This window comes from Primulina eburnea, chromosome 4 (genome assembly GCF_022965805.1).
Source record: "Primulina eburnea isolate SZY01 chromosome 4, ASM2296580v1, whole genome shotgun sequence".
Taxonomy (NCBI): domain Eukaryota; kingdom Viridiplantae; phylum Streptophyta; class Magnoliopsida; order Lamiales; family Gesneriaceae; genus Primulina; species Primulina eburnea.
Window position 1 is genome coordinate 42,689,737 of NC_133104.1, and position 22,370 is coordinate 42,712,106.

General features: G+C 36.4%; 4 protein-coding genes across 11 annotated transcripts; 2 read left to right on the forward strand and 2 right to left on the reverse strand.

Annotated features, from left to right (window-relative positions):
- The first annotated feature begins 198 nt into the window (after nt 1-198).
- LOC140829936 (uncharacterized) lies at nt 199-1,408 on the forward strand. The gene has a single exon (XM_073193220.1). The coding sequence runs from the start codon at nt 605-607 to the stop codon at nt 1,199-1,201; it is 597 nt and encodes a 198-aa protein (XP_073049321.1). The 5' UTR covers nt 199-604; the 3' UTR covers nt 1,202-1,408.
- A 3,236-nt stretch (nt 1,409-4,644) lies between these two features.
- On the forward strand, nt 4,645-15,777 carry LOC140829209 (uncharacterized). 2 transcript variants are annotated; one of them, XM_073192264.1, is made up of 12 exons: nt 4,645-5,065; nt 6,534-6,760; nt 7,553-7,620; nt 8,856-8,927; nt 9,140-9,495; nt 9,643-9,711; nt 9,790-9,875; nt 10,740-12,770; nt 12,892-12,969; nt 13,105-13,216; nt 13,359-13,409; nt 13,511-15,777. In XM_073192264.1, the coding sequence occupies exons 1-12, from the start codon at nt 4,715-4,717 to the stop codon at nt 13,559-13,561; spliced, it is 3,552 nt and encodes a 1,183-aa protein (XP_073048365.1). In that variant the 5' UTR covers nt 4,645-4,714; the 3' UTR covers nt 13,562-15,777. The 2 variants fall into 2 exon arrangements, with proteins under 2 accessions (XP_073048365.1, XP_073048366.1); XM_073192265.1 differs by having other exon boundaries at nt 9,143-9,495.
- LOC140829210 (ESCRT-related protein CHMP1B) lies at nt 15,772-16,642 on the reverse strand. The gene has a single exon (XM_073192266.1). It carries the CDS (start codon nt 16,530-16,532, stop codon nt 15,921-15,923), a length of 612 nt encoding a protein of 203 aa, XP_073048367.1. The 5' UTR covers nt 16,533-16,642; the 3' UTR covers nt 15,772-15,920.
- An 806-nt stretch (nt 16,643-17,448) lies between these two features.
- Nucleotides 17,449-21,876, reverse strand: LOC140829211 (uncharacterized protein At1g51745-like). Of its 7 annotated transcripts, none has more exons than XM_073192268.1 (5): nt 21,587-21,876; nt 21,462-21,502; nt 20,964-21,304; nt 18,807-19,672; nt 17,449-18,551 (listed from the first exon to the last, which is right to left on the reverse strand). In XM_073192268.1, the coding sequence occupies exons 3-5, from the start codon at nt 21,152-21,154 to the stop codon at nt 17,470-17,472; spliced, it is 2,139 nt and encodes a 712-aa protein (XP_073048369.1). In that variant the 5' UTR covers nt 21,155-21,304; nt 21,462-21,502; nt 21,587-21,876; the 3' UTR covers nt 17,449-17,469. The 7 variants fall into 7 exon arrangements, with proteins under 7 accessions (XP_073048369.1, XP_073048370.1, XP_073048373.1 ...); XM_073192269.1 differs by having other exon boundaries at nt 20,964-21,333; XM_073192272.1 differs by having other exon boundaries at nt 21,462-21,505.
- Between the last annotated feature and the right edge of the window lie 494 nt (nt 21,877-22,370).

Consider the following 22,370-nt stretch of genomic DNA (forward strand, 5'->3'; position numbering starts at 1 on the left):
ATAGTTATTGTTCAGATAAAAAAAAATTATAAAGTTGTCTAAATTTAAGTTTGCATTTGATTGATTGATTTGAAATTAAGGGTTTTAACTAAATATTAATAAATAAGAAATCCGCAGGTCGAGAGTGACTGCGCTGTCAACGATATTCCATATAATTGATTGTATGTATAGTTTGCGATATCTAATCTGACGGTCTCTGTGACGTGAAGTTATCGAAATAATTCACAAAAATCAACGATAGAAGCACCAAACCCCATGTCTTCCATTTTCTCTCACAATTTTCCACTCTTTCTCCAAAAAATTCTTCATTTTAGAAATAGTAGTACTCACCTGAAATTCAAGCTTTATATCGATGAAAACTACTAAACCAATCACCTGGTTTTGGTGATCCACGTCCGAGTTTCTTGATCGTTCTGCGCCTGCCCTTCTACCGTCCTTATTCCAAAAACCCCAGTACACTACTATTCTTCTCCCTTATGAAGGCGTACCCACTTCGAATTCAATCCCAAAACTCAATCTTTTCATAATTTTCCGAAATCAAGATCAATTTAAAACTGACCCGCATCAAAAATTCATCCAAAAACCGACCTTTTTCATCCAAAGAATGCAAGACCCATCGCTGTATTCTCAGATCAGATCACAGTTACAGCCGCAGCCACAGTTCCCAGATCAAGAACACTTGAAGTGTCCGAGGTGTGATTCCGCAAACACGAAATTTTGCTACTACAATAACTATAATCTCTCTCAGCCACGCCACTTTTGCAAGAGCTGTAAAAGGTACTGGACTAAAGGCGGCGCGTTAAGGAACATCCCCGTCGGCGGCGGCTCCAGGAAGAACACCAAGCGTAGCTCCTCCTCCGCCGCCTTACACAACCATCAGAGCAAACGCCCTGCAGCATCAGCATCTAATAACAGCAAAACTGACGGTGCCTCAGAAATTAAAGAGCTATTACCTCTCGAGGGGGATAACTACGTGGGGCAGTTTGCTAACTCGGTGGAGGTGAGTGGGGGTTTCAGCTCGCTGTTGGGTGGGCAATTTGGTAATTTTTTTGGTGGAACCAATGGGTCAAGCTTGCAGTTGAAGGACCATTTTGGAGAACCGGGCCCGGGTCATAATATGGATCATCAAGTTGGATTGGAAAGTAGTAAGAATGGTAATGGTTTCTTGGTTAATGGTGGCAGTGGATTATGGCTGGGATGATCTCTTGGTTGGTTATTTACGCCAAAAGGTCAAATATTCCAGTGTAAGGTAAGAAATGTATTGAAAAATGACGAGAGAGTTCTATATTTGACTTTTTTTTTCCTTCTCAAGGAACTTCTTTTCCCTGTATTTTAAAAGTTGGTGATGCAGAATTTGATGAATGTAAATATAGCAATATTAAACTATAAATAATTTTGTTTGAAAACATGTCCGAGTTGTTTGGTCGAAGCTCGATATCGAGATTTTATCTCAAACTTAATATTAAATCAGTTCTAAATAGTGGACATTGACCTTTGCATTTGCATTTGCATTTGCATTTACATTCAACTCAAATGAGAAAAAAAATCGACAAATCATTTTCTTAATTAAATAGTTGATTAGGGTAAAAAACAAAGTACTCCCGTGGGTTTTGAAAATCTGTATTCTAATTGTGGAGGTGAGCATGTAGTATTTTCTTCTTTCTTTCCTTTGAATGGCCTATTAGTATCAAACTATCTCCCCTAAATTTTAATAATTTTTACATTATTACATACATTTTTTAATTAATGTTCGACATTCAAGAAACTAATTTCATTCCCTTGACATGAAAACGAGCTGCAACTTGCAACACAGGGAATGATCCGTCTCACAGATTATGATCCGTGAGATCATCTCACACCAAACTCACTCGTCAATGTATTCGGAAGCAGTGATGAAAATCTGATGTTGAGCTGGCCTGAAGATTATGTTATATTTGAGTGGGTTTCATGTGAGACCGTCTCACGGATCATAATCGGTGAGACGGGTCAACCCTACCCATATTCACAATAAAAAGTAATACTCTTAGCATAAAAAGTAATACTTTTTCATGGGTGACCCAAATAAGAGATCCGTCTCACAAATACGACCCGTGAGACCGTCTCACACAAGTTTTTACCGTTATATTTTAGTTGGAACTCGGAAGATATGGAAAATCATTTTAGTATAACTAATCTCGTGTTTTTGTTCTTGAAAGACTGTCTAAAATATTTTTATCTTTTTGTATGATTTCCCCTTTGTCTGGCATTGGTCGGTCACCTTCAAATTTTTTTATTTCTTTGCGAGATCTTGTTTTTTAAATTAAATGGTCAAATTTCTTGATTATTATATTGATCATGTCGAGTTATTTTGATGTAGGGGTGTTGGGGTGGTCCAAATCTTAATATTTATAATATATATAGATTAAATATTTTTTTTTTATTACTTTTGTCTTCAATATGATAACTATTTTGAAAACAAGACACAACGCAGGTCCCATTGGCCACGATTTTTTTTTATTAGCAAAAATTTGTGTGAGACGATCTGATTGTTCGTAGACATATCTTTTATTTGGGTCATTCATGAAAAAGTATTATTTTGGTAGAATTAATCTCTTCATAGATAAATATTAATGAGACCGTCTCATAAGAGACTTATTCTTTTTTATTAACATATGATTTTTATCAACGACGGTTTTTTAAAAGACTCTGTGTTAATTTTTTTTTTTTAAATAGCTCTTTAATTTCTTTGTTATATATATAAAAAAAAACACGTATCGGGTCTATTGCTTATAATTTTTTTATTTCTTTCTTTCCATGAATGTTTAAACAGTTGACTTAAATGTGCGAATCGCTTGTTCTTAACGGATTTATTTTATCCAATACCATTCTATTGATTGTGAGACTGACTTGTGAAGAGTTTAATGAGGATAGTATACAGTCGGTCAACTTTCTTTTTTGTCAATCAAGTCAAAAATCTCTATTTATTATTATTAAAAATTATGAAATTCATCAATTATAAAATGACAAAGTCTAAGTTTTGAATTAATGGTGGGCCCAGTAGATAACCCTTGCATAAAGGGAAGGAGTTATATTATTGGTCCATATCCACACATGGACCAGAAAGGCCCAGATAATAGCTCTCAGCCCACGGTTAATGGACCACTCAAGTCCACATATCGAAGAGTTAGTCAAGTGGCATGTCATTTTTTGGATCACTGAAATTAGGGCCTGCGGCATGGATTCGATCCGGAGTAGAATATTACAATAATAAGTTTAAAATGATATTTTTATGTTTTTGTGGATTTCAAATTAATCATAATTATTTTTTTTATTTATATAAATAACAAATGCCAATGTGAATGATAATAATAATATTTTAGAAACATAAGAAAGGAAAATCCAATGGACTGATACTTCAATTTCTGTGGTTATCTTTTGTTTTCGGACTAATTTTCCAAATGTATTTTTATGTTTACTCTATATTTGGATGGATGAAACATGTTAAATTAAGATGTTTGATTTCATAAATGACTCGATCATAAATTTTAAATGATACTTATCTTGAATATATTTAAAATAGTTGAAAGGAAGTAAAAATTAGCATTTAACTCGATTGAATCCATCCAAACAAATCAGATATTATATGATGATGAATTTGAAATATGTGATATTAAATTTTTTTCCCTAATATGTCATGAGGAGAGCATTAGTCTAGGGATGGCAATTTCCTCCGAACTCGTTGGAGGATCCGATACCCGACCCGAATAAAAGAGTGTATCGAGGGATTTTTAGACCCGATTAAATAATTGGGTAATCGGGTATGAGGATTTTCAGGTTTGGGTATGGAGGCGGGTTTGATATAATCCGACCCACACCCGACCCGAATACCCGTTTAAATTAAATATAAATATAAATATATATGTATATATATAGTAATTATATTTATTTATATTAAAAATTCATCTTCTCAAATCAAAGTAAATCATACATATATAATAATTATATTTATTTATATTAAATATTCATCTTCTCAAATTCAAGTAAATCGATACTTTTTCTTTTCTCCGGTTTTACTTTTACGTTTCAAGGTTTTATCGCTCTTTTATTTTTCATTCAATTTTTCATCTTCTCCATTGGTAAGTTTATTCCATGTTTGACTTCAAAAATTGAAAAATATTTTATTTTTGTTGAATTGCGTACTTTTATTCAAATAATATAAACTATTTTTAATATTTTGTTATTTTTTCTATAAAGTTTATTTTGCAAATTTTTATCATTATTAATTTTTCATATTGTTCATTTAAATAATTTTTTAAATATTCATAGCTTCATTGAAAAAATTCAATTGTATATGATAATATGGTATTTGGGTAGGGTATGTGTATCCGATAATCCGATGAGTATGAGGATGTGGATGAAATTCAATATCCGATGGGTATGAGGATGAATTTAATAAATGAATATGGGAATTAATGTATGAAATCCGACCCATACCCTACCCATTACACTCCCTAAGCATTACTATTCTTACTAACATCTGAATTAGACTAATAGGCCATTCGAAACTTGTTAAAACTATTTAATTATTATAATAATAATATTAAAAATATTATAAAATAAAAATGGGAGCTGCTGGGATTTAATACATATAGCACGAAAAATCTAATAAATTAGTGATTTCTTCGAGGGCTGTTCCAAGTCATTGTTAACAATCCCTCTGGGATTCCGAAATTCAATGTACGGAGGTTCTGGAAAGCTTGGCCGCGGCGGCGGCGGCGGCAAGCGGAACATTCACGCTCCTCCAATCAACCGTAACTCCGCCTCCACACCGGGTGGCCGCTTTTCTTCGGGCGGCGGCGCGGCTGCCGTCACCAGGGGCCGCGATGGCGGAGGGGAGTCGGTCTCTGGCCCCACATCTTCTAGGCAAGCGGAGGAGACATTCAGCCTCGTTACGAGGAATCCTCTAAACTTCGCGATGGCATTAAGGCTTGTGCCTGACCTCGTTGAGGAGATCAATCGCGTGGAGGCTATGGGGGAAACGGCGCGTATCAAGTTTGATTACAATGCGAATAATGCCAATGGAAATGTGAGTGTGGATGTTCAATTGTGTAGAAGCTTTGGGTTTTTCTGCTGCTTGTTTATTTTATCAGGTGGACTTGAGTCTTGAGCTGTGTATCGACACTTTATTATTATCAGATTAATACTCTTATCACATTGAGGGTGCTTTATCCATGGTTAGGAGTTCGACTCAAAATTTGGTATAGTTACATCTTTGTGTCTAGATTGGGTTTTCCAATGTTGCGGATTCCAATTTGGAACTATAATAGAAACTACAGGTCCTAGTGTACGTCGACCGCGTTTGATTTGGTTTGGACACAGAGACATCTTTCTCATTGTTCTGTGTTTCATGTCAAAGCGTTGGTAATACACTTAAGTTAGTATGCATTCAGAAAACGTGAATTCTCCTGGTGGGGAAGTAGGGAGAAGTGGAGAAGTTAGCGTGCTTTTGAGGAAAAACAGGCAACGAAACTGAACCGATTCGGATAAGAAAAAGTAGTTGAATACGCTATCTAGAATTTTTGGTTTTTATGATGGATATATATGCCAGTCTCGCAGCATTCTATGATACTGAAATGATTTTCGTTTGAGTTCAGACTTTTGAGACAATTCAAGGCTGCCTAAATGGGTAGATCATTATTTGCTAGTCTTGTGTAGAACTTGATAAGCATATACTGGCACCCTGAATTCTTGTCCTGCGATGCGAATGCCAGTCTTTTTCCTTCAATTCCTCACCTTCTTTTTTTCCTTGACTTGTCTAGTTCCTCGTAAAAGTTCAGTTGGAGCCAGGGTATCAGACTCGTTAGTATTCCAATAAAATTTTCGGTTTTTAATTGCTCAGTGCGTGGAGTTAATAATAGTTTTTCTTCCTAAAGAAAACCTGATGCTTTTTTTTTTGCGTGGTGTAGGAAACTATGCTTCTAGATGACTGGTGGCCATTTTTTAATGTGCTGACTATTTTCGGAATTTTTTCTGTTTCTTATCTTATGTTTTGAAGTGCCAAGATAATTGTCGTTATTTCAATATAATTAAGTGTTATGCTGATAACAGAGAAGACTACTATCAGCAATGCCATGTTTTTGTTGTAATGCATAATTGCTGGTGATGTGGTGACATAATGGCCTTTACTTGGTCTTACTGTTAGTTGCACAATAAATTTGGTCTGCGCATTTCAGTTTTGATACTTCCCTCGAATGACATACCCGAGTAAAATCACTTATTTACATCTTAGTAAATCATAAATATTTCATATCTAGTACTTTTGCAAGAATCATGTCCTTGGTTGCCTTCATTCACCTTCTCTCGCTTTGCTTGTTGTATTGTTGAACATCAACTGCATCATTATACTAAACAACCCGGGTGCTTTTTCATCGAGTTACCTTATTCTGCTTAAAGATTTCTTGATAGAATTGGGGGTTTTATTTTATGTTTCTGTTTTTCTCGTTTCTTTTTCAAATAAAAGTAGATATTTAAACTTATCATTTTTCTGTTACAAGGTTATCACTGTGGGTGATAAAAACTTCAATTTTACATGGTCGAAGGAAATGGGGGAACTTTGCGACATATATGAAGAATGTAGAAATGGCGAAGATGGAAATGGCTTGCTAATAGAATCAGGAGGCGCTTGGCGTAAGCTGAATGTGCAGCGTGTATTGGATGAATCAACTAAAAAGCATGTCAAAATGCGATCTGAAGAAGCTGAGCGCAAGAATAAAACACGAAAGTATAGCTTCTTTTCTCGAACTATTATGTCATGCGTATATTACATGTTTGTATTTATACTACATGTTTGTATTTTTAAGTTGTAAATTGTGAGAAGCTGTCTGGGATTCTGGTATGTATAGATCACCGGATGCATTGAAATGATGTTCAAAACAATTAATAATGGTGTAAGAAGCTGGAAATTATGGCATAATTTCCTGGATAGGTATAATTCTTATACGTCAAAAATCAACTTAGAAAGCCGAAAACGATATATTTTTCCTTTTATCCTTCTGGGTTTCTTTCTCTTTCGCTGCGAGGAAGGGTGTTTGGGGTAGATTTTGAAATGTATGTTAGCACGTTCACATTTGTTAATTCCCTCAAATTATGATAATCTCTCACTATAATATACTTATATGCGGCTAAAATTTTGATTTCATCTCTCATAGTGTAATCGATTCACTTGTATTCATGGTGATATTTTGTTTGATTTGAGAGATCAAATATGTTTATTAAGACCGGGCTACCCTGCTATAACTCCCTATACATCATAAACCAATCCTTAATACTTCAGTCATTGATTTTTTTCCAGTTCTTCGCCATATTGGTTCTTCTTTAACATGGGAGAATTTTTTCTGCATATTGTGTTACTGGTGAAATTGAATAAGTGGAGTAACTAGTTTGGATCAGATGATAAAGTCAATAATTCATGATGCTATTATAAGAATCTAATAGAATTCAGCCTTTCAGGAGACAAGAATGATATGATATTTTTTAAGTTTTTCATTAAGTCCATTCTATTTCTTGACAACAGATCCATAGTCTTAGACCATCAGAATTCAAGTATGAAGAATCAAATGAAGGCACTTGCTGCGGCTGAATGTAAGCTTTGTCTCTCCAGCTTTTCAATTCAAACGAGATGATTACATATGTGGTGCTTTGTAGAAGGGACACTGCCTTTACATCCTATACACCTATAAAACCAACACTTATCTGTTTCTAGCGTCTTTATTTCAGTGGAACTTTTGACATATGTGATGCTTTATGAGCGGCAATCATTGATGAAAAAGGAAATTTTATACCTAGGAAATAGGGCTGTCAACTGAAGAACTGAAACCTGAAAATCCGGTCCGGAGCTGTGAAACGCGGTCTGATAAAACAATATTTGTATTTGCGTCAGTTTCTCATAGGATAACCTATCCATCCCTGTTGCCCCATAATAAATTTTTTTTTTAACAAAAAATATTCTCTATACATTTTTAATATTTTTGTATATATGTTAAATAAATTTCTTATTAGATGCCATCTTTATAGAAATACTTCCTGTTATTTTGTTTATCTTTATTTAAAAAGCGGAAAAAACCGACTAACCCTAACCCAGTATGTTTAGCTCGATTTTTAACCCGTTGAGTTATTTTTATATCAACGCATCCCGAAAAATAAAGCAGGTGGACTAAATTTACCTCAATTCCGGACCCCTCCAGCCAGTTTACACTACACGTTTGCCCCACACCTACCTAGAGATGTCATAATCTCTTTTGCAACTTTACCCTCTCTTGCAACCTCACTTTCATGATGCATACAGTTAGAATTGAAAATTTTCATACTACAATAAGAGCACCTTTTTACATTAGTTATTGTTGTTCCTGTATCTAAAGAAACTCTGTTCTAAGTACCAAATTTCCTCATTTTGCTATTAACATTGTGCGTGGACAATGCTATTATCACGATCATTATATTTATATGCAACAAGAAAATGTTACATATGATTGACACCCACTTGGTCTTATGTTGAACTACTGTTTTTTGAATGTTATTAGCAACACTAAGGGTAGTTCGAACACAAAAGCATTTCAGCTTAAAAATTGCTTTATTAAGCAAGGTTCTTTTAAATATCTTAAAAAGCGGTTCTGTTAGAATTTGGATATAATAGTGAAAACTCTTTCTCTTTTAAAGAGAGTCGCAGAAGCTCAAAAGTCAGATTTTTGTGAATCTAGCTTTTTAATTGTTTTTTAAGCCTATCTGAACACAACTTCTTTAACGAAAGCATTTTTTGCCCCATAAGCTTTTCATATCCAAATGCACCTCTAAACTAATTCCACCCGTTTTATTTTCAGCTAATTCATGGAGAATGCCTTTTAAAAGGAAAGAGCCTCCGTTCAAAAAGTCAAAACCTGAAGCCTATCCTGGTGAGTAGGATAATGACTTTGATGAATTGTTTTCTTGCCATAGTTATTTTGTTTCCATTTTCATGTCAGAAGAAATAATTTTAGATTCCTAAAACGACTCTTATTTTCACGTCAGAAGAAATAATTTTAGATTCCTAAAACGACTCTGGGCTTGACTTTTCTGTAAATACTAACTGTCTCCGTTGGTTATTTTTGCTTGACCATCACATTAGCAGGTGGACCTCCTAAATCTGTCTATAAATCCAGTTTGTCTGCACAAAATCCATCAAAAAATAGGCCCTCCTCTGGTTCATCATTGTCTTCTCATACAGAGCAATATGGTGCACCAGCTCACCCATCTGGAAGCAGCAATCCCATGAAGGGAAATGCCATTGTGTCTGATGCTACACCCTCTCAAGCATCAAGTAAAGCTACTAGTTTAGACAAAGAAATGTCTAGTAGGATGGCAAATAATACTGTCCCCAATAAACCAATTCAAAACCAGAACGTGGATGCTAAACATTTTGATTTGAGAAGCTTCATTGTGTCTCTTCTAATGGAGCATCATGCAGATGGAATGAGTCTAAAGGTTAGGGCATATGACATGAAAAAGGGGGAGGGGGTGGGTGCTAATTGTAGGGTACTGGGAATGTTTTTCAATTTCACACTGTACTAAATTTACTATTCATGAAACTTTTGTTGTTAGAATAACGCTCCTGAATGTTTTCTTTATCAGGCATTGGAGAAAGCTATTGGAGAAGCTATGCCGAACTCTCTACAGAAAATCCAGCCAATTCTGAAGCAAGTACGTCATTGATAAATTTTATAAAATTTGTTTGCATGAGTCTTGAGCAGATTATACTTATCCATTTTTTACTGTCAGATTGCTACTTTTAAAGCTCCTGGAAGATATTACTTGAAACCTGGAGTCACAGAAAACTTCAAGAAGACTTCTTCTGAAAGTGGAAGGTATACCTGCTTCTATCAGGCTTTCTCTCTGAGCTGAATTCTGGTGCTTATTTATTTAAGGTTCTTTTTTATTCTTGTAACTCGTGAAGCATATTCAATATATGTAATAAGCTAAGGTATGTATGTGAGAACTTAGTCAGTATGGTACATTGTCATTGTGGAATTAGAACTGTAGGCTTGAGGTGCTTGGGGTGTGTTTTAAATATCCTTCTCTATACGATGTAGTCCTTGTGCAATAAGGTTTTTCCTCCTACTCTCCCCTGCCTTCTTCTCTTAATTTTTTTACTTAATCGCTTCTTGGGATTTGTAAGAAGATATTATACTTTTAGCTTGGTGGATAACATTGTGATGGAGGTTCTTCTGAATCTTTGATAATTTTTAACGAGTTAAACAATAGTTTAAAGATCCATATGCTGGAAAGTGGATAGAGGAATAAATCTAGATTACACGAGCATCAAAAGCATCAAGATCAAGTTTACGTTTTTATTGTTTTTGCCTAGTCATTGTAATGAGAGTTTCCTATGAAAAGAGTGTCTGTTGATCCAAGTCTTTTTTATTTGATCCTTGACACAAGTACAAATCAATAGAGATATTTGGGCGATGAGATAGAAAAATGTGAAATAAGGAATAGGAGCCACAAAAATAGACACGAATTGGCATTTTAGGAAGTCTGCATTTTTAGGCCTTGAATCTATGAGTTTGTTCAGATATGCTGCCGTTGACATATTATGTTAGGGCATGTACTTGCATTAACTTTGTGAAGGCCTTCTTTTTTGCTTTTATTTACCCCATCTAAATGACTACTTCTTGTTCTGTACCGGTGGACTGTGCTTTCTCTCAGCGCTCTAATGTGTTTTTCCTCAGTTCCCCAGAAATCGTTTGCAACCAATCTCCTGCAACTAATAACTTTGGCCGACTTCCTGATCAAGATCCTAACTTTTCCTTGCGAGCTCCCATTCATGAATTGGAGGAACAGGTTCAATTGGATTCTATGTGTGCAAATGCATCAGATACAGAGGAGAAAATTGACATCCCACTCAATTCACCAGATCATTCTAATGGCAAGAAAGTTTCAGATGATAGTGAAGGGCCGGCTGCTAGCTCTAGTGACGGTGGAAGTGACAGTGATAGTGAAAGTAATAGCAGTGATAGTGGAAGTGGTAGTGAAAGTAATAGCAGAGAAAAAAGAAGTCCAGTGGGAAGTCGCAGTGGGAGTAGCAGTGATAGTGAAAGTGAGGTATCTTCCAGCAGCAAGCAGGCACCTGATGAAGATGTTGATATCATGACAAGTGACGATGGCAAAGAACCCGAGCCCGAGTCTCTCTTAAAATCTCCTGCTCAGTCGAGGCCTCTAGACATTGAACCTCTTGATATAGGACATTATGAAAAGCAAGATGATTGGGTTTCTGATGTAGTTGAGATTGAGAATGATAATCCTGAAGATGACCTCGAAACTGAAAGGGCTACATGTAGTTATTTGTTTTCTAATGAAGAAGGTGAAGATATGAAACCATCATCACCAAATCATTACAAGTACTATGAGAGCCAAGGCTATGACAGTGTGGTTAAAGATGGTTTCAAGCATGGGGAGCCTGATAACTACACAAGATCGTCTAAAGGCAAATCTAAAAGGCAATCTAATGAATGTCATTCTGTTGATAGGCCTTACAGTAGTAAGAGGTTGAAAGACACGAATTTGAGTCAACCAATTTCTGGGACCATAACCTCTCTTTTCGGTGAGAGTCCTCAAAATTCATCTCCTGATGAACTTCTAAAAAGCCCCCTTGAGGCGCCTATCAATCAATTGTCCATCAAAGATGCAAGGCATGGTAACTGCGACCCTGACCTTCAAGTAGGCTTTAACCAGGGAACACAATCTGGGTCTTTTTCTGAATCTCGGGTGCCAGGTCAAAGATCCTCTGATGCTGTTGGACGGGCTGAGGTCAATTCTAGTGGAAAGAAACTTGGTAAACAAGACGGTTTGGGTTGTGGTGTGGAGGAGTCTGAAAGAGGCCTTCAAATCAGCGGAAGACTTTGGATGCAGACTCCAAGAAACACGGAGACACTACATGAAGATGGTGACACCATTGAAAAACAGATGCTACCAGCAGAATCAATTTCCAGAAAACCAAAGATTATGGTGAAGGCAACTGATGCTGGACGACGTTCTAAAACGCGAACGGGTTACTCTCCCAAAGATAGCAACACTAATACTGTGGACAGGTCTCTGGTAACGAATGGACGGGACAATAAACTTCAAAGAGAGCTTTCAGAATTGGAGTTGGGTGAGTTTCGTGAACCCTTACCTGATGAAATACCAGGGCCAAAGAAGCAATTTGAAAAGAAAGGTAAACATAGACAATTAGAAAAAAAATCAGCTGATTCAGATTCAAATAGAGGAAAGCCCTCTAAAAAGATCACTCCAGGTTCAAGAAAACTTTCCCCACATAATTCTGAAACTGTGGTGTCTGAAATTCCAGATGGATCATCAAAACCTCAACTCAGAGAAACCAGACATCAGTCATCAGCAGGTCCTACCGAATTTGTCCCTAATCATAATAAAATTCCTGAAATCAGTAAAAATAGAAATGCAGAACCTGAAACTCAAAGGACAAACTCAGAAGCTAATGGTTACAAAAAAGTTCCTGTTAATGTGACAGATCAGCAGCCTAGCCTCAAACAAATAGTTGTTTCCCAGTCCGTGAATGAGTTTAAAAAACAGGAGCCCAATATGATTGGTAGCTCAAATGATAGACAAAAAGACACATTTTTAGGGGGGAGCAACAATGGTATTCAGAAGAGGAGAGAATCTTTCTCAGATAAGAAAAGTTGTTCATATGTGAAGTATGAGAAGGAGGAACCTGAGTTGAAGAGTCCAATAAAGGATTTCTCTCAGTAAGTTTATAAACACAATGTTGTATTGGATGAACAAATGCTTTGATAAGCTCTAAATTTCATGTTGCAAAACAACTTGATTTTGTGGTTCTCAAGTAATTATATGTCATTCCATCTTTAGGTATAAAGAATATGTGAAGGAATATCAAGAGAAGTACGAGAGCTACTTCTCCTTGAACGATATCTTGGAGTCATACAGGTAATGTCGACCTTGCTTTATTTCACTTTCTAATATTTGTGCATTTTGATTTTCTTTTATATAAAAATGTTGCTCTATAAATGGCAAATTGGCTCATCAAATCAGTACTCTAATTTGTGTTGATGATGTAATAAGAGATGAGTTCAGTAAACTTGGGAATGAGCTTGAAACTTACCGAGGAAGGGATAGTAAGAGATACCAAGACATCTCAGAGCATATACAGTCATCATTTCGTCAGTGTGGAGAGGTACTTTAGTGGTTATTTTCGTATAGTTATCTGTGGCTAAGCTTTTGTCGAGTATAGCTCGCTGTTTTATTGATGTTTACTTTTACCATTTTAAAATTTAATTCATTTTTTGTATGATCCGGTTTAACATCTGATATTGCAGAAACATAAACAATTGAAGAAAATTTTCATCGTGCTTCATGAAGAATTGAGGGTGACTTATTCCCCTTGGTCTTTCCTTATGTCATTGTTAACTTTTATCTGCCATTCTCTTATTTCTCACTAATACGAGTCCGTGAACACATTTTTAAACAGCATTTGAAGCAAAGAATTAAAGACTTTGCTGCCTCGTATACAAGAGACTAGTTTCTTTACAACTCCTAAATCAGTCATCTTACATCACTGTGACAATGTTGTTATATGGTGAGATCTGCTGGTCCCCCATAGTCTGTGGGGAGATTATGTCAACGTGCAGCAACTCTCCAGGTGAGATCTGCTGGTCCCATGTAGGCTTCATTATGGATCTCATATAACCAATTCACTGAAGAGTTGTACTTCCAAGATTCATCACCTATACCTGTTGCAAGCCAAATACACGTATTTCGACGAAATTTAGATATATTGCATGTGTAATATACTACAGCTGTACAGTATCCTTTTTGGCCTAAAAAGACATTCTCGTGGTTCTCGCCAGGCAAAATTACCATTGTGAAGTTTTTTTCTCCGCTTGTCAATTGTTGCTTAGTAGCATGCATTGCCACAATTTTGAATTTTCTTTTTTGGATGTATAATTCTCGCTATAGAAGCTTTCAAATGTGCATAATCTCAAAGTTTATATGTGATTCATAAAGATTAAGTTTTGACCGCTCACTGAACAATGGATTTTGTGATTTGGCTCAACTGTATCAATAAATCTTGAGTCATTTCTATTCATTGAACGATAGATACCGTTTAGTGTGAATGTTGATGCGTTAGTTGATTATTAACATTTGATTAAGCTCTACAAACAATTGAAGTTATCAAATTCTGTCGTAAACATGACGTCATTCTCATCCTGAAGATTGTCGCGGTTCATACTTGCAAATTTTGATTGTGCTGTCCAAATTCAGATCTTTTTTCACCCTTAAATCCAAGTCCAGTTGTATCGTGATTAATATATGGAGCAATAGAGGAAATTACTCTGAAGTGAAGCAGGGAACGAGTTGGTGCATAACACCACGATCCACGAGTAATTCTTAAAGTTCTTTAATAGGGAAGGCACTCGAAATAACATACAATCACACTCACGAGATTTGCGTGCAAAAGAACAACTTTTGGAACCTTTGAAACTTTATTTCTATACAATATACTTTTCTTTATTCTTCTAAGCGACATAGTTTTCAAAAGAGTTTTACGCATGTATATATTGCTGCTTAGTTGAGGAGGGTTTTACCTCACCGGGTCCTCACAATTTTGCTTGCTAAAAAAAATCAGATTTTAGTTATTATCAACTATCCCAAAAAGTGCTAAACGAACATTTTGTTCAGAAATGAGACATTCTGGGAACTCATGCTTTAATATCTTCTCGTAAATTTTTTAATATTTTTTTAATAAATCTAATCGTTTGGAGCGATTATGTTCTAAAAGAGAACACTTTAAAAAGTTAAGCTTATGGCATTGTTCTTTTCCTTTTTTAAATTTTTTTACTGTATAAATTTCATATCCAAATTCCAAACCACTCCAACATAATACTAAATACGTCACAAAAGTGCCCTTAATACCACTTGCATCATCTCCTGAATCCAAACTATCCAATTTACAATTTGGTGTCTAAAAGAAGTATATAAAGGAAATGACGAATACTTGATGTTTGCTATGTTAAACTAATGTCACCAATCTACTTCCTATCATTGAATCTCACAAAATGATGAGAGCACACAACCTTTTGTCGATCGTGAAACACCGGAAAATGTTAAATAAATGTCACTAAACTGTTAAATGTTCTTGAATGAGCATGAAACATCCGAACATGACTTGGAACGCTGATTAAGAGTCAAGTAACTTGTCAAACATGAGAAATTCTAAACTATTCACTCACTTTGAAGGTTTTTTTTTCATGTCCAACAATCAAAATTTAATCTCTACAAAAGATCTCAACAATGGGCATGGAGTGTTTGAGATCATCTTGTGTTAAATCCAATATGATATGCGGAAGCAGAAGGGGAGGTAAAATTCCACTCATATTCACAGAAGCTAAATTAGTAAACCAAGGAAAAAAAGCACATCTCATTTACCAAAATAATGTAGCTCTCCTGTCAATCCTAAACCGCACGTCAATAAAACTTAACACTACTTCAATCTTCAATGAAACAAGAGAACTCACAGAAACCTTCTAGAAGTGGACATCAAAATCAACATAGATCCACCGGCACAATTTAACTATAGAACAAATCTCTACATTGTAGGGTATGGCCAATTGGGATGAAAGTTTTAAATATTTTCACTTTAAATACTGCCCCATGGTCGAATTGGGGAGTGTTCAAAGTGAAAATATTTAAAAATATTTAGATATGCAACATGAGAGACCACAAGGCATATAGTAGGCAAAATCCCCATTAATGAAGTCGAATTTATACACAAATACCAAGTTTTTCGCAGAAGTTCGGAACTTATTATTACACCACGCAATAATAGTATTTGAAAATATGACGCTTCAGCATCAAGCATATCTGAACATACCAGAATTTCACCCGCGTGCCTTGAGCTCAGCCAAACGCCTGGAGAGATCATCTTCATCCACTTTCTCACTATTCTTCACAGAAACAGCGTGGGCTGCAGGCTGAGGCAGGCCAACAGACACTTCAAGCCCATAATCATCAGCCACTTGCTGCATCAAGCTATTGACCTCGGTTTCAGGTGTTGAGAGAGACGTGCTCCCCGACATAGAGCTCTCCATAAACTCCGCCTGCACTTCCATGTTCACAAACTGGCGCTCGAATTGATCCATGGTCTCGGACATTTTCTGCAAGTTCCCTGTGGAAAGGGACGACTCCAGCGATTTCACGATACTTCCCATGGATTTACTTATGGTTTGCATCTTAGCTTGTGTGTCCAGGCGTGAGACGACAGCGTCTAGGCGCGAGGCAAGGCGGAGATAATTCATCTGCTCATTACGCTTGCGGATCGAATTCTCGGCGTAGATACGAGCACCATCCATGTTACCTTTCTCGATCGCTTTCTTGACCTTCAATTTCTCGGATTTTTCCTCCTTTTCACACTTCCGGGCCTGGCGTTGGAGACTTTTCGAGGTGAATTTCAGATCCATGATCTGATGCATCAGCTTCTCCGTGTTACCCATGGCGATTTCCGATTCAGACTGGGAAAATTCGAGAGAGAAAGGAGTTGATTTTAGATTGTTTGAATCATCAATCGGATTTAAATTGACGCGGAGAAAAAGAAAAAGGGGTAATTAGGTCTTCCCTGGGTTTCGCTAAGGTGCGGTGGCGTGTATTGAGGTTTTCTTTCTATCCAATCACAATCTTTCTCACCTTTTTAATCCAATTTAAAAAATTAGATTGGATAATATATATATATATATATATATATATATATATATATATATATATATATATATATATATATATATATATCCATCTTCATATCTTAATAGAGGCATGTTAGAATTAAATAACGGGTTAATTAGAAACAAAGAACTTTGAAAATATTATTTTAAAATTGAATTTAATTGTACAGATATTTTTTGTGCTGAATCTCTGACTCGACTAGACTCAACTTATGAAATTATATTGTTTTTTTAGTAAATCGAGATAAACGACGTTTTATGTAGAAATAAGTATATTTGATTGATCAATAAAAATACTATAAATAAAATAAATAATAACTCGAAATGGAAATTAGCAAGTTTAGACGATATCACACCCTGATCCGTGCATTAACGTTATTTTCACTTGTATGAAAACATAAACGTTGTAACATGGACTCGATTCAACATTAAATGAAACATTGAGTATTTCCAAAAATTGAGATCGTAAGTAAATTTTCATCATATATATAATAATAGCTTTAATGTCAAGATTCAAGTATGTCCCCGCACTTGTCTGAATCTGGTTCTCACCGACAAAGAAAATGCCAGTTCCCAGTATAATTTTTATACGAAGGCAGGGCATAACGTATAGTCAAGTTAGCATTCAGTTGATCAAGAATGCTGAAAATGGCTGCCTATTCAACTAAAGATGAGTACAGATCTATCCATTCGCGAACACAAACATCATAATTTATTTATCCTCTGTGGCTGGCTGATCAATCAGCCGAGGCGCAGGTCGAGTTGAGCTATTCATGGCTGCCATGATTCTACTGAAAACTACGTTTAAAGGGATGGAAGCTATACAAGGGCCCTTGAGTTTTTCAACTACCGGTTGTCTTTTTTCTTTGGTTCTCCGGGAACTGGTCAGGGAAGACAACTTTCTAATCTTCTTTGACAAAAGCACATTTTGCCTCAATCTTGGAGATTTTGTCGGTGAGCCGCGAGCCTGAAAATTGTGATTCTTGCTCAGGGCTATTCCATGTGGCCTCTTTTTATAAACCATATCTACATTACGATAATCAGATGTGTCCAACTCAGATCCTCCGCTGCGACATTTGGCCATTCTAACTAGATCGTCGTACATACCACCACTTAGCTTCTCGATTGCAAGTGGATGACCTACAATGGGCCGCCCATTTAGCCTGCTCATGAGAGAAATATAAGGAACACACTGAGGCCGGAAGCTACCTTTTACCTCCACAGTCACATCATACAAGCCAGAACTGGAAACATGGTGTCTAAGAGAAAGCTTGGGGGTTTCATACTTTGGGTTAAGCATGAAACGAGACTGACGATAGGGAAGTGACCTCTGAGGAAGCATCGGATCAGGTGTTGATCCTCCGGCACAAGAATCTTTCCTACTGCCCCAACTCCATCTATGAGAGCTTTCGATATGAGTTTCTGCCAGAGGCCTGTTATTTGAATGACTACTGTAGCTTTCTGACATGAGGGTGCCACAGAGACGGCTAAAATCCGCCTTTCTGTTAGAGCCAACAAAAGGGATGTCAACGTCAATACACACATCAGCCTCAATATCTGCATCAGTTTTCCTTGACCTAGAGTTTCTCTTCCCTTTCGACTGCCATTCAGAGGCACCTTTATCTATGCTTTGGCTGATATCATGAATGTAAGCAGCACCTGTGCCGGTAGAACCAGATTCATTGTGCTCTTCGTTCCCCAAAGATTGGGTTTCTACATGACTACTTTGGCTAGATTCTGCCCCAGCACCATTCCGTACCTTCTGTGAGTCCGCGGAAACAATTTTGGAGAAGCCTGACACAGCAACATTTACACAAGCATATTAAACAAAAGACGTTAATGATACAAACATTCTCAAAAGAGAATGCGAGCAGCAAAGAACACAACACTGTAATATCCAAATTTGACAATAATATTTGTCAAAGCACTGGGAAATTTCTACTGTAATTTCCAACAACGTGACACTGAAATTAAGATGTATAAACATAAAGAAACGAATAGGTTACACTTACAACCACCTTTATCCAGTCATATATGCATGATGCTAACCTTGAGCGACAAGGGGCACATGAAACAATTCGTCCAGAGAATCATTCTCCTGCAGTTTGCATCGAACTGAAGTATTGCTCACATGCTTAGATGTGTTTAATAATGTTCCATTCTGACATGAAACAGTCATATTGCCCCAGTCATTAATAACGTTAGATTCTAATCCAGAAACCCTGCAGTCCAATGCTCCCGAAAAGCATGATAAATTTGGAGAGGATGACGCACAAACACGGACAGGCAACCTTGGAGAACTCTCCAAAACTTTTGTCAAAGCACGGCGGCGATTTTTTTTCTTTAAGAATTCATGAACATGATCTACCAGAGACCTTTTCCTTTTCAAAGATGATGCCACGCCTAATCCTAGGTCCTCGAGTCCTTTCATACGCCTTGCACCTTCTGTTCCATCATCCTCTGAATCATTTGGAGTTCTCCACCGCTTAGCTCCTTCCTTAGCAGCATCCACAAGATCTGATTTCACAAATGATAAACCAGACTGGGATTCCTCTTCGATGGAATCATCTTCACTTTCTTCAGGCGAACAACTCGAATCTAATACATCACAACTACTCAAATTTCCATCAACATGATCATTGCTTTCCTGATTAGTGTGAAATGAACAAGGTGATTCATCAACACGAGGATGATCGTCATATGTATCTGGTCTGTCAGAGAAGTCTCGATGCTCTTTTCCAAGACGAGCACTTTCAAGCTCAAGAGCGTGAATGATGGCATCTTCTCTTCGAGCATATTTGACAGCTTTCTTTGAGGGATGAGATGCAGCAGCCTTAGCTTTCTCAATGCAATCATCATATTCCCCACAGCGAAAAGCTTTAACTCTTTTTGATCTCTCAAGATTATACCAGTCCCTGAAAGAGCATCAACAATAATTTTGACCAGATAAATCATAACACACGAAAAATAACACCAAATATTTGGGGAAGACAAAATTAGAAATTCAGCTTAAAAGTATAGAACAAGCGAAACACAAAATATTTGGTATCCAATCATCACAGAAAGTAATCCTTTGCACTGGAGGCAACTGATACTGACAACCAGGACACCCAGATGGAAAAAGTAGTAAGACGGAGGTAAGTCGAGGATGTTTCAATCATCCGTTTCTAGTTCAAGTATTTTCTCAAAAAAGCTATGAAATACTCATACTTGCTTCTTACAACACTACTTTTGTCCAGTCCTTTTTTTCCTCATTCACAGATATGATTTTTCAAAAGTCACAATAATTGATGAAAATATACTTATGGCAGCATAGTTGTCATGGTCAACCATAGACAAGAAACTTATATTTTAAATACTTATGCTCATAGAACAATATTGTAAAAACAGATGTGCTTCCTGCAGTCGTTATTCAGTAAAGCTGAGCTATAATAGGATATGCAACAGAGGACATCACCAACTTAAGATGTTAAGAACCGAAATTGTGAGCATTCAAAATTTCAAATGATAAAAAAATGGAACTCAAACAAGGGCAAAAATATATATATATTCCTTTATAATCCAGCTCACTTTTCTATTATCATCAAAACTGGAAGAATTATAAAATTTTATGGTTGGTATCTAAAGAACGACAGAGGACATATCAACGCCGATTTTGTGGGAATTAACAATAATTTTGACACGCAAATATAAAATTTACGCACCAAATATGGGATCGACCTGATTTGGATAAATAAATCAGAAATCGAAAACAGCTGGTCAGTTTTAAATTATTCACAAAACTTTGCTTGTTTCTATGATTTCAGAGTAACATCTTGCGACAGTTGCCAAAATATATTATAACTAGATGTAGATTCTCACTTCCACGATGACATATAAAAAAAGGAAAAAAAAAACTAAATAACCGATGAATTGAGATTAACAGTGATGCTGATTGAGAAGACGAGGAAAACACACAAGTCCCAACATTCCAAATGACAAACTGAAAGTTTAAAGTTTTTATAATGAGCGTTGCTCCACTTTTCCACATGAACAATCTCCGTAAACAAATAAAATGGCTCAAGCCCACAAAACTGTCTAAAAATCATGATTATCTGGTACATATTCTGTAATATCGATTAATAGGTTGCAACATTTCAGTTCCGTAACCTGCTAGAGTTAGAAACATAATCATGCAAATTAAAGAATGACTAAAATAATACTTACACACTTGCATCCTCCCTCCCAAGAAGTTTTACAGGGGTCCCCAGTCTTGGCATCGACAAACAATTCTCAGGTAACTCCTCCGGACCTAGAATTCGGCCAGGCCACCACGACCCATTCCTCCGTCGAACCCAGACCAGCCCACCAACTGATGGGTCAATGCCCTTGCTGGAGCCAATACCAGAACCACCCATTCCACACCACAGACAAAAGGGATTCTTAATTTAAACCCAGCAACCCAAAAGAACGGAAGAAAGTAAACAGAAATAGTTTTCACATAATTTATTTCAAGTCAGCATTTTCGTCATCCACAGAAATCCTCCATAAACATTCATCAACCCTCCCTGCGCCAGAATGCAAATTTCCATCAACACTAACAAGAACACCACCGACAAAGATTAGAGGACACAACAAAACCAAAATGAAACACAGTGCCCAAAGATAAAAATCAAAACAAAAAGAACCAGATCACAGAACCGAATAAAATTAAGTAAAATATACCTCTAACGCATGCTGTATCAAGAAGAGAATCAGAGAGAGATCTGCTACAAAAATTTATGCAAAAGATGTTTCTTTTTCAGTTTCTTTTCCTCATTTCCACCTAAAGTAAAAATCAATAACCGTACCATTACAAAGGACTTCTACAGTGCGTTCCCCGTGTTTCTTTAAGCGGTGGCTATTTTACAAGCGAAACGGTGACTTTTGGATTAAAAATGAGCACAAGAAATGAGAGAAAAATCGAGTGTATGCTCATTTACACGCTCGTGTGTGTGTAATAGTGACGCAGCCGATAAGCTACGAAGCAGAGTGAGTTGTGGCACAGTCGAAAAACTGGAAATGAATTCCCTTTGGTTTATATGCGTCGACACAGAGAGGAACCCTCTGCCTTCCAAGCGAGAGAGGAAGAGAGATTTTCTTGAAATTAATGTGCAATTAATTTTTAATTTATTTATTTACTTATATAACATACCTTTGGAATTAGCTAGTCTCATTTCTCAAATCCCATGTTTGTGATTTTTTTTCACAAATAAATTAAAATTTATTATATTTAACAAAATATTTTTGAAACGAGATAATTCTTATATACAAAATCAACTCCTCCAATAATTAGGGCTTCTTTTAGAATTTGATATGCAAAGGTTCTACACTTTTCCCACATGGAGGAATTGAATTGCTTACATTGATTAGAGTCATTGACCAAGGGACCAAATTTATGTTGAGTTCAACGAGGTTGTTCAGGGTGGATCTGTTATCAAATATGTTTTTATACCTAGAGTCGAGCATATGCATAATATATTTAGATCAATGATAATTGTTAGATATGTAATGATTATATTACTCTTACCGTTACATCTCGCTAACCCAAAAATATTTAGCAAAATATATATTACCAACGGTTTGACATCCTAA